Source organism: Lissotriton helveticus, chromosome 5_1 (assembly GCF_964261635.1).
Source record: "Lissotriton helveticus chromosome 5_1, aLisHel1.1, whole genome shotgun sequence".
Taxonomy (NCBI): domain Eukaryota; kingdom Metazoa; phylum Chordata; class Amphibia; order Caudata; family Salamandridae; genus Lissotriton; species Lissotriton helveticus.
This window is the reverse complement of record NC_136065.1, coordinates 1,214,350,343-1,214,362,764: the sequence shown is the minus strand read 5'-3', so window position 1 is coordinate 1,214,362,764 and position 12,422 is coordinate 1,214,350,343. Positions and strand designations below refer to the sequence as shown.

At 47.3% G+C, this 12,422-nt stretch overlaps 1 protein-coding gene across 3 annotated transcripts in view; it reads right to left on the bottom strand.

Moving 5' to 3' along the window:
* Positions 1 to 12,422, bottom strand: part of INPP5F (inositol polyphosphate-5-phosphatase F) — a 1,146,251-nt gene that overhangs the window by 468,510 nt on the left and 665,319 nt on the right. For all 3 annotated transcript variants that reach the window (XM_078643924.1, XM_078643926.1, XM_078643927.1), the window contains one exon: positions 11,275 to 11,473. In XM_078643924.1, coding sequence (XP_078500050.1) covers positions 11,275 to 11,473 — 199 coding nt within the window. The remainder of the gene's footprint in view (positions 1 to 11,274; positions 11,474 to 12,422) is intronic.

The following is a 12,422-nucleotide window of genomic DNA, read 5'->3' as shown; positions in this document are numbered from 1 at the left end:
AAGCTATGGCACACCGCTATTATAGTTCTGATTTTTAAGAAGAGTAACCCTCACTCACCAGGCTGTTATCGGCCGATATCTGGTTGGTGGGGAGAGTTGTCCTGGAACGGTTTCTAACCTTAGTTAGGGAGATGGACACCCTGTTGGAGGTGCAGTATGGGTTTCGTGAGGGGCTCGGCATGGTGGAGCAATGTCTAAATATGCATCTGCAGATCAGCAAGTATACAGTCCCAAAGCAGGGCTCCATCTGCCTGCCCTTCTTGAACCTCTCCTGTGCCTTCAACAGCCTCTAAATTGAGGAAGATCCTAACCATCCATGGGGTGGAGGGCAACTTGGTACAGTTCCTGAGAGCATTACACTATGACCTGTCAGCTTCAGTTAGGTTTGGCTCATAAGGTGAGCGGACAGATAGCTTCAAGCTAGGGAGAGGGGTGCATCAAGGTTGTGCACTGGCTACTTTATTGTTTTTTTTTATATATCAATGGCCTAAGTACAGCCCTGTCTAACAAAATTTCGGATGCCCTCTCAATCGGCAGGAAAAAAATCCCAGTTAGATGATGCTGTTTTACTCTCTAGAACCCCAATGGCCATAATAATTTATTACAACAAGGGGTCTCTTTTAGGGGGACAGTAGGTTTGGTGACTAATTAAATGAAAACCTTTATCATGGTTTGTAATCCCAGTCAACATAAGATGCAAGACATATTTTTACAAGGTCACCCTGTCACCCAGACCCATGTTTTTTCATTTTTTCCATTATGGAAGCAAGGGGTAATTGGGGACCCTGTATTGCTAAAGTGTGCCAGAAATGTGTACGTTCGGTGAGGTAAATTCTTAATCTGGCAAACCGCATTGGGAAAAAACCCATAGTCCCCCTCCTAGAGGTTTATAGAAGAAGATGTCTCCCAATCCTCACTTACGGCTCAGGAATCTGGGTTTACACCAATACTAGTCTCCTCAATGGTGGCAAAATAGATTGTTTAGGTGACTCCTGGGTGTTTCACCTGCATACTCTACTTTTATTATACCCAGGAGCTTGGGGTGGATTATGTCAATTATATTATTAAGCTGGTCCCCTTGCTCTTGTGGTGTTCAATTTGAGCAAACCTACATGCCTTTCTAAACAAGAGATCATCAGCGACTGTCTCGTGTGTGACAGAAGCCTCAAAATCCCTTGGTTCAATTACATTAAGTCTGAACAGATATACTTGGGAAGGCCGACTCCTTTTTCTAACCAAACTGCCATAACTACAACTGACATGGCCTGGGTGAAAACCACATTTAAGTTAAGGACGAGCGCCCTTAAGGAGGAACATGAAGGTAATAAAGCTATTGCTTGGGAGTATGTGGAGGTGCACAGCTCACTAAACCTGGAATCATATTTGGAATGGATTGATAGCTCCTGTCTCAGATTATTATTAACTAGGTTTAATAATGCTCTAGTGCTGTAGACATTTGGAAGCTCAATACATGCACACCAAGGGGAAATCAATAAACCTAATATGGGGGAACCTGGTCTGCCAAACCTACCAGTTGATATAAACAATTTTTTATCAACTACAACTACTATTAGTCAATTCAACTTAATTCACTTAAACACCAGTACAACATTCAAATTTAATGTGACACAGTCACAACTCGTTCGTGGAAAAAACAGTTTTGGCAGAACCGATGGTCTACGCGTTTCGAATCCCACCACTTGAGGGATTCTCCTCAGGACCACACCAATCAGTAGTGCAGATAACAATCAGGCTATAGTTTCTAAAGGAATATTTGCCGGAGATTCTAAAAAGTTATCCCCTGTGTCCACTTGTAGTGTTTTGATGAAATGCTGCTAAAGGGTCGACTGCAACTTGGTCTCCGACCGCTGGCCGGCGTGGAAAACACTTGTGTTCTTGAAGCGATGCGTATGATTCAAGCGGGTATGATTAAATCCATTGCTTATTTCGCTGGGGTCTGTTTGCTTAACCAGTCGGCAGAATTCGGCGTCTGGTAATGGCCAAAACTGTTTTTCCTACGAACTAGTTATTGATTTCCCCTTGGTGAAGTTGCCGAAACTGTGCGTGAATCTGTGGACAAGAGCAGCTCTGCAATGTTGGTGCTGCTCGACGTATCTGCAGCATTCGACACTGTGGCCCAGCTGATTCTCTCGGAGAGACTAAGACAAATGGGAGTGAGGAGAAGTACTTTGGCTTGGCTCCAGTCGTAATTAGAGAAACACTCACAACAAGTATTCCTACACCCTTATATCTCCTCTCAGAAACCCCTTGTTTGCGGAGTACACCAGGGCTCAGCACTAAACACTTTACTGTTCAAGGTTTATTTAACTCCTCTGGCAACACTAATTGAGATGGGGGAGTAAGAGTGATCTCCTACACTGATGACACGCAACTGGTGTTCTCTTTGAACACTTGGAGGCTGCCTTTGTCAACTTTAAGCAATGCCTGAATAACATCTGGGCCTAGATGGCTGAGAACTGCTTAACCTGTTTACCGTGGTGGCAATTCCGCACCTGTGCGGCGGGTTTAATGAGTGGGCGGGGCTGCGTCGGCCAAAGGACATGCGCAGCACTACGAAGGTAGTGCGTGCGACGGCCGTTGGCCGACAGAAGCACGCAAGGGGTTAAAGCTTAACACAGAGAAAACCGAGGTCCTATTCTTGAACCAGCCGACACCTACTCCTTCTAAGCTTTGGTGGCCCTCAGAGCTTACCCCCCTACCCCCCCCCCACCACCAACCCCAGTGGATTCAGCTAGTAATCTGGGGTTTAGATTTGATAGTGACCTCTCATGTAAAACCCAGCTTCACCAGGTCTCTTCATGCTTCTGGAAGTTGAGAGCCTTGAGAAAATTCCTTTACTTCCTCCCGATAGATTGCAGGAAGGCAATGGTCCATTTATTGATCACATCACGGCTAGACTATTCAAATAGGCTATATCTAGGACTACCAGCCTATCTGGTCCGCAGGCTCCAAATAATACAAAACACAGCAGCCAGATTAATTGGGAATGTGCCGCTCCGCCATCGCATCTCCCCACACTTGCGGAGCCTCCATTGGGTGCCAGGCAATAGGAGAATCGAGTTCGAGGAGCTCACTCTGGTCTACAGAGCCACCAGATATCATAGCCCGGGCTACCTGAGGCATAGATTGCAAAGTTACTATTTTTTAATAGTAATGTGTATTTGCTGATGCTTTTTCCAATTTTAGTGCAATAGATTGTTGTGTGTATATTTGTAATGTGATTTTTATGTGTTTTTATGGCTACTTTTGTAAGTGAAATAAAGTGAATTTGAATTTTGTATTCCATTCTTAACCTAAATTCAATTTAATGAAATATAAATCTAATTCTAATGTTCCCATACATTTGATGAAATATATTTGATTTTAATATCATTACATTCAATTATTAATATTAACAGTAAATATTATCAGTGTATTTGAAATTAAATATAATTGAAGTAATTGTTCACCGTAACAATACATTAATATAAATAAATTGCTAATGTAATGCTTTTTATCACTAGTACTAAAATATGCTGTTTTTTAAAATTGTTCTCCAGTTACTATGGGATAGGTAATGGTACAACTCACTAAATGAAGACAAAAGGAAGATTCGGCCAAAGTAACCATAGGGAGAAAATGTCACGTGAAGGGAGCAAATAAGGATCAGACATCCCATCCCAGTTTCAGGTTATATTACTATGATTTATGCTTCAGTAAACCTCTTTGAGAATTTGTGATGGCCATACCCGATAATAAATGTATTTTAATCCCATCAGTGTCTGTTTTGCTTTCCAGTAAGGACTGTGTTTTGTTTATAGCTGCATCCGATATGGAGCATTGCAATTGTGAGTTGCATTTCCCCACTACTCCCAGTTTTACCCAGTATTCCCAGTTTGCTTTGATGTTTCCAGGATTTGCCCAAATATAGTGTGGATACATGTGTCCACTTTCTAACTGTCCTTGCTTACATGCTCAATCCTGACCCACTTCAGAAAACCCCCTGTAATGTACCCCAGTGGAGGGATGTGTTGAACATTTTTATTCTAAAAGTAACCACACTGGGTCTAGGTCCAGAGTTTTGCAGCTCTGACTAGTACTATGGGATATAGCACTGCTAATGCTATACGGCGGCCGTATGCTAATACCCTGTGTATTAAAGCAGCTCAGTGTCTCAATCTTTTACTGAGAATACAGATTTGAGCCTCTGAGCCTAGTTTTCTACTATGGAACCCAGGTTGCCCCATGCCCCAACAAATAAAGCAGTGGTTTTGGTACTGAAACATCTGTAGCGCTAGAGTATCTTAGTAAGACTTTTCTTTTTTTAGTGAAACTCCCTCTGGTACATTTTTGCTTCACTAGCTCTTCGTCACACTCTACATATGTAACACATATGTGCCACACCAGAGAGCTGCCATAAGGCCACTGAATGTTAAACAGTGGGATGTCTTGTGCAGTGTTCAGATGGATGCTTACCTTCTTTACTTCAACTGCATCCCTTTCTCTGTATGATTACTACTGCCAACTTACAAATATACCAGCAGTTTCTTGTAGCTTGGGCCTCAATGCTTCACTACCCTACCCCATCTCCTTTCCTGATGAGTTGCGCCTGTACTGAGCGCATGTTGCTCCTACTAATGCTCTTTGAAGGGTTGGGTCCATGCTCTATTGCATATAACATCCACTGTGTGCCCCTTCCTCTGAGAGCGGTGCTAGAGGCCATCTTGCCTCTTTTCATACTGCTGACTAAGTTCAATCTCTGTGGCCCTGTTGTTGAGATTTCTGAAATGTATTTCTTTTACCAATCCATGTCAAGTCAAGTCAAGTCAAAAAATTTATATAGCGCGCTACATACCCAGAGGGTCTCAAGGCGCTTGAAGAGGGGTGGGGAATTACTTGTCAAATATCCACGTTTTAAGTTGTTTTCTGAATGCTAGGTGGTTCTGAGTAAGGCGAAGGTAAGTGGGAAGTGAGTTCCAGGTTTTAGCTGCCAGGTAGGAGAAGGATCTACCTCCCATGGTGGTTTTGTTGATGCGAGGTACAGTGGCAAGGGCTTGGTTGGATGATCGTAGCTGGCGGGAGGGGGTGTAGAAGGACATTCGTGTGTTGAGGCATTCGGGTCCGATTTCGTAGAGTGCTTTGTGTGCGTGGGTTAGGAGCCGGAAAGTGATCCTCTTATTGACGGGGAGCCAGTGGAGGTTTTTCAGGTGACCAGAGATATGTTCTTTACGCAGGATGTCTAATATGAGCCTGGCTGAAGCGTTCTGGATTCGTTGGAGTTTTTTCTGGAGTTTAGCGGTAGTACCGGCGTAGAGGGTGTTTCCGTAGTCCAGTCGGCTCGTGACCAGAGCGCGGGTGACCGTTTTCCTAGTTTCGGTGGGGATCCAACGAAATGTTTTTTTGAGCATGCGAAGAATGTTGAAGCAGGATGAAGAGACAGCGTTGACTTGTCTGTTCATTGAAAGTGAGGAATCCAGGATGACGCCCAGGTTCCGTGCGTGGTCCGTCGGGATGGGTGCTTTTCCAAGGGCTTCTGGCCACCAAGAGTCGTCCCAGGCAGAGGGGGAGGTACCTAAGATAAGGACTTCTGTTTTATCTGAGTTCAGTTTCAGACGGCTGTGTTTCATCCATTCGGCTACTTCTTTCATTCCTTCGTGTAGGTTAGTTTTGGCGGTGCTAGGGTCATTGGTGAGTGATAGGATCAGTTGAGTGTCATCCGCGTAGGAGATGATGTTTAGGTTGTGTTGGCGTGCGATGGCCGCGAGGGGGCTCATGTATACGTTGAAAAGGGTGGGACTGAGTGAGGACCCTTGGGGTACGCCGCAGATGACTTCAGTGGCCTCTGAGATGAATGGTGGGAGGCGGACTCTCTGGGTTCTTCCGGTGAGGAACGAGGTGATCCATTCCAGTGCTTTTCCTTGTATTCCGATGTTTCTGAGGCGCTGTAGAAGGGTGCTATGGCAGACTGTGTCGAAGGCTGCGGAGAGGTCAAGGAGGATGAGGGCGACTGTGTCTCCATTGTCCAGGAGAGTTCGGATATCGTCTGTTGCTGCGATGAGGGCGGTTTCAGTGCTGTGCTTGGCTCGGAAGCCGGATTGTGAGGAGTCGAGGGATTTGTTTGTTTCGAGGAAGGCGGCGAGCTGGTTGTTGACCGCTTTCTCGATGACTTTGGCCGGGAATGGAAGGAGCGAGATGGGGCGGTAGTTTTTGAGTTCGGTGGGGTCAGCTGTGGGTTTCTTCAGGAGGGCGCTGAGTTCGGCATGTTTCCAGCTGTCCGGGAAGGTTGCGGCGTCGAAGGAGCAGTTGATGACGTCTCGGAGGTGCGGTGCTATGATGGAATCTGCTTTGTTAAAGATGTGGTGAGGGCATGGGTCTGTGGGGGATCCTGAGTGGATAGAGTTCATCAGACGGATGGTGTCCTCAGTGGAGATTGGCTTCCAGTCATTGAGGGTGTTCAAGGGAGGTGGGGGTCCTGCAGGGGGATGGGTGGGTTGGTCTTCGGGTTGGTTGTCGAAGCTGTTGTGGATGTCTGCAATTTTGTTGTGGAAGAATGAGGCTAGGGAGTCGCAGAGGGCTTGAGAGGGGGTGATGTCGTTGGAGTTGGCCGAGGGATTGGTAAATTCCTTGACGATGTTGAATAGTTCCTTGCTGTTGTGGGCGTTGTTATCTAGTCGGTCCTTGAAAGCGGCTTTCTTGGCATTTCGGATCAGTTGGTGGTGTATGCGGGTGGCGTTTTTGAAGGCGTCCTTGGTGCTGGTGGTTGGGTCTTTTTTCCAGGCCTTCTCAAGGGAGCGGCAGAGTTTCTTGGATTTCTTAAGATCATCGTTGAACCAGGAGGCCTTCTTGCTGCCAAGTTTTATTTGTCGTTTTTTCAGTGGTGCTAGGATGTCGGCACTGTTGGATAACCATAGGGTGAGGTTGGTGGCGGCTTGGTCGGGGTTTGAGGAGTGGGCTGGGGGTTTTAGAAGAAGCGATGAGGAGATCTGGTCGGTGGTGATTTTGTTCCAGTTTCTTTGCAGAGTTGGTTGGGGGTGGATGTTGGGTTTGGGCTTGTTGTAGGTGAAGTGAACGCAGCTGTGGTCAGTCCAAAGGAGAGCCGTGGTGTGGCTGAAGGAGACATGATTGCTGTAGGTGAAGATAGGGTCGAGTGTGTGACCTGCGATGTGGGTGGGGGAAGTGACCAGTTGTTTAAGTCTGAGGTTGGCGAGGTTGTCCAAAAGGGTGGTGGAGTTGAGGTCGTTGTTGTTTTCAAGGTGAAAGTTGAGGTCTCCCAGAAGGATGTAATCTTTGGAGGGGAGCGCGTGTGGAGTGATGAAGTCCGTGATGTCCTCACTAAATTGAGCGCGGGGTCCTGGAGGTCTGTAAAGGAGGGTGCCTCTGAGTGTGGTCTTGGGGTCGATGTGGATCTGGAAGTGAAGGTGTTCAGAGTTGGCGAGATTGACGTCTGAGCTGGTTGAGATGTGGATGGATTTCTTATGGACGATAGCGATTCCTCCTCCTGTGTGGCCGGTACGGTCCTTGCGTATGATCTTATAATCTTCTGGGATGGCAATGGTGATGTCTGGGGCCGAAGAGGCGTTCATCCATGTTTCTGTTAGGAAGGCGATGTCCGGAGAGATGGTGTCTAGTAGATTCCATAGGTCAATGGCGTGCCTGTGGACCGATCGGGTGTTGAGCAAGATGCATTGTAGGTGGTTGGGGACGGATATCTGTGTTGTGATCATAGCGGAGTTGTTGTCGGTGCCGTAGAGTATGCAGGAGTTGCATGAGAAAGGTCCGTGGGTTTGTCCAGGAGCGGCTTGGACGCAGTTGGGGGAGCGGCCGGGGTTAAGGGCTAGGAGGGTGGTGGCATCGTAGGTAATGCGGGAGGGGTGGGCATGAAAAGGGCCAGGGGGTATGGCGCTGGGCGCGGTCCAGGCGCAGACGGGCGTAGACGGGCTTACCTTTGGCGCACCTTCGGCGCGAATGGGGCGCGACCGCTGCGCGTAAACGCTGCGCGCGGGAGCAACTGTCATATATGGATAGTGGAGGGGGAGGGGCAATAATAATGAGGCAGTTTTGATTGGAAGCGCAGCACAACGATACCAGATGTCGCCAGAGACACTGGGGAGCGACCACTCAGCCCAAAAGCGAAGAGAGAGTCACAGCGCTTCGTGGTAATGGAGCGCTGTATGTAGTCAGTGGGAGGGCGGCTCAGCTGGGAGGCGGGGCGGGCTTAATAGGACGACAACAACAAACAAAATGGCAGCGGAGGGGTGAGCACAGCCGAGCGCTTGGGGATAACGCGCAATCACAGTAAAAGTTACAATGGCAATTCAAAAATGCATACAAAGCAAAGCGGCAAGCAAGGCAGGCTGCAGGCAATAATAATGAGGCAGTTTTGATTGGAAGCGCAGCACAACGATACCAGATGTCGCCAGAGACACTGGGGAGCGACCACTCAGCCCAAAAGCGAAGAGAGAGTCACAGCGCTTCGTGGTAATGGAGCGCTGTATGTAGTCAGTGGGAGGGCGGCTCAGCTGGGAGGCGGGCGGGCTTAATAGGACGACAACAACAAACAAAATGGCAGCGGAGGGGTGAGCACAGCCGAGCGCTTGGGGATAACGCGCAATCACAGTAAAAGTTACAATGGCAATTCAAAAATGCATACAAAGCAAAGCGGCAAGCAAGGCAGGCTGCAGGCAATAATAATGAGGCAGTTTTGATTGGAAGCGCAGCACAACGATACCAGATGTCGCCAGAGACACTGGGGAGCGACCACTCAGCCCAAAAGCGAAGAGAGAGTCACAGCGCTTCGTGGTAATGGAGCGCTGTATGTAGTCAGTGGGAGGGCGGCTCAGCTGGGAGGCGGGGCGGGCTTAATAGGACGACAACAACAAACAAAATGGCAGCGGAGGGGTGAGCACAGCCGAGCGCTTGGGGATAACGCGCAATCACAGTAAAAGTTACAATGGCAATTCAAAAATGCATACAAAGCAAAGCGGCAAGCAAGGCAGGCTGCAGGCAATAATAATGAGGCAGTTTTGATTGGAAGCGCAGCACAACGATACCAGATGTCGCCAGAGACACTGGGGAGCGACCACTCAGCCCAAAAGCGAAGAGAGAGTCACAGCGCTTCGTGGTAATGGAGCGCTGTATGTAGTCAGTGGGAGGGCGGCTCAGCTGGGAGGCGGGGCGGGCTTAATAGGACGACAACAACAAACAAAATGGCAGCGGAGGGGTGAGCACAGCCGAGCGCTTGGGGATAACGCGCAATCACAGTAAAAGTTACAATGGCAATTCAAAAATGCATACAAAGCAAAGCGGCAAGCAAGGCAGGCTGCAGGCAAAAATAATGAGGCAGTTTTGATTGGAAGCGCAGCACAACGATACCAGATGTCGCCAGAGACACTGGGGAGCGACCACTCAGCCCAAAAGCGAAGAGAGAGTCACAGCGCTTCGTGGTAATGGAGCGCTGTATGTAGTCAGTGGGAGGGCGGCTCAGCTGGGAGGCGGGGCGGGCTTAATAGGACGACAACAACAAACAAAATGGCAGCGGAGGGGTGAGCACAGCCGAGCGCTTGGGGATAACGCGCAATCACAGTAAAAGTTACAATGGCAATTCAAAAATGCATACAAAGCAAAGCGGCAAGCAAGGCAGGCTGCAGGCAATAATAATGAGGCAGTTTTGATTGGAAGCGCAGCACAACGATACCAGATGTCGCCAGAGACACTGGGGAGCGACCACTCAGCCCAAAAGCGAAGAGAGAGTCACAGCGCTTCGTGGTAATGGAGCGCTGTATGTAGTCAGTGGGAGGGCGGCTCAGCTGGGAGGCGGGGCGGGCTTAATAGGACGACAACAACAAACAAAATGGCAGCGGAGGGGTGAGCACAGCCGAGCGCTTGGGGAAAACGCGCAATCACAGTAAAAGTTACAATGGCAATTCAAAAATGCATACAAAGCAAAGCGGCAAGCAAGGCAGGCTGCAGGCAATAATAATGAGGCAGTTTTGATTGGAAGCGCAGCACAACGATACCAGATGTCGCCAGAGACACTGGGGAGCGACCACTCAGCCCAAAAGCGAAGAGAGAGTCACAGCGCTTCGTGGTAATGGAGCGCTGTATGTAGTCAGTGGGAGGGCGGCTCAGCTGGGAGGCGGGGCGGGCTTAATAGGACGACAACAACAAACAAAATGGCAGCGGAGGGGTGAGCACAGCCGAGCACTTGGGGATAACGCGCAATCACAGTAAAAGTTACAATGGCAATTCAAAAATGCATACAAAGCAAAGCGGCAAGCAAGGCAGGCTGCAGGCAATAATAATGAGGCAGTTTTGATTGGAAGCGCAGCACAACGATACCAGATGTCGCCAGAGACACTGGGGAGCGACCACTCAGCCCAAAAGCGAAGAGAGAGTCACAGCGCTTCGTGGTAATGGAGCGCTGTATGTAGTCAGTGGGAGGGCGGCTCAGCTGGGAGGCGGGCGGGCTTAATAGGACGACAACAACAAACAAAATGGCAGCGGAGGGGTGAGCACAGCCGAGCGCTTGGGGATAACGCGCAATCACAGTAAAAGTTACAATGGCAATTCAAAAATGCATACAAAGCAAAGCGGCAAGCAAGGCAGGCTGCAGGCAATAATAATGAGGCAGTTTTGATTGGAAGCGCAGCACAACGATACCAGATGTCGCCAGAGACACTGGGGAGCGACCACTCAGCCCAAAAGGGAAGAGAGAGTCAACTCCAATCCATGGCAAATATGGTTCTGTTCAGGATAGTAACAGGAGTTCGATCGTACATAAAACTACATAACTTTAGCCATCATAGCAATATAAAATCGAACATTTTTAAGGAGACATCTGGGGGGATGGCGGTTAATGGAACTGGTTAGGTTTACATTTGCTCTGCTTCAGGGCAAGTAACCATCGTTCACCTGCATAATAGCCTGGCAAATTCTCCAATATAACAGCACATGGAACGTCCTTTCCCAAGATATATAGTAGCACATATGACCTTAAAGACGTTTTGAAGAACAAAAGTAAAGTATCAATAAAATATATATATATTGAACGTCCAGTAGCAATAGTAAGTTACCAAAAATATGGTACAGTATAAAAACAAATTTCTATTCAAGATTAATCATTTTTTGCTAAATAAAGAATGATATATTTCTAAACATTCAAGAACTAATCTATTCAAAGGCCTTCTACGGACCTGCATTAGTTTCTTGAACCTAGCATGAAAGCCATCTTTACACTTGAGCCTGGAGAATAAGAGTGAACAATTCAGCACTTGCCTGCTCGATGCCGGCTCCTACGCGATATAAGTGCCACTAGAAATTGCGGATGTACATCGTCCACACAGGTACATTCCTGCGGTGGGGTGTCTGGGCTGCTTTTCTCTTCATCTGATGACTCGTTGTAATTCACCACAAGTTCTTCTATCTGCACAAATCCCTGGATTACTGGAATGATCCAAAAATCCACCTGTGGATCCTACAGAAACAACTACATTTATGTACATTATCATTCAGGGACAGCTTTATACTTATTTGCTTTAATTATCTGTTTTAGAGACATTCACATAGTCCCCTAATTTGTAACTTTACATTTGGACTGAATGCTTGTAAAATGGACTATTGCCCAAAAGTACAGAAAAAAGGAGCGAAGAAACTAGGCTTTGTGACAGTAGGCATAACCTGGGGCTAAGCTAGCTACTTACTCTCTGGTGTCCACCACTTAGTTTTCTAAGCTTTTCAACTACTATGGCACCTACTTTCCTGTAACATCCTACTGAAGTGCTTCCAATCTGTATGCCTGAAGTGGCTGAAGGACTAAGTTGTTTCATACTATAGAACAACAGAGTGGAAAATGTAGTTCTGTGAAAACATACCAACAAAACAGTCAATTCATTTTTGCATTTACCAGACTCTTTCGTTTACAAATTCTTCAGATGTGTACACCCTTTATGAAATGTACATTTTGCACCTTGATCACTACTTTGTTCAAAAGAATAAGTTACGTTTTAATAACATTGTTGGGGAAGATAGCTTATGAAAAATGTTTAGCTCATGGTAAAATCCTATAAACCTACAGAAGGGCAGACAGAGGTCATGATAACACATAGCCTGTATATCACTACTCTTTCAGGCCAACAAAAAATGAACATATGCATCGGTGCATACTGAGAGCCCATAAAATTAAAAAGAAATATGTTCAACTCATAAGGGGCTAGGGGTCTAGTTAGAGGAGAATATACTTTCGTACCATCTATAAAATTCTTCATCACATGTAACTACAAGGGAGATTTCGATTGGCTAAAGCAGCGTTTCCCAAACTGTGGTCCGCGGATCCCCAGGGGTCCGTGAGACATTCCCAGGGGGTCTGCAGGACTCGAGTGGAACAGAGGGCAGAAGGGCACAAAAAACGAGGGGAAAACGAAGTG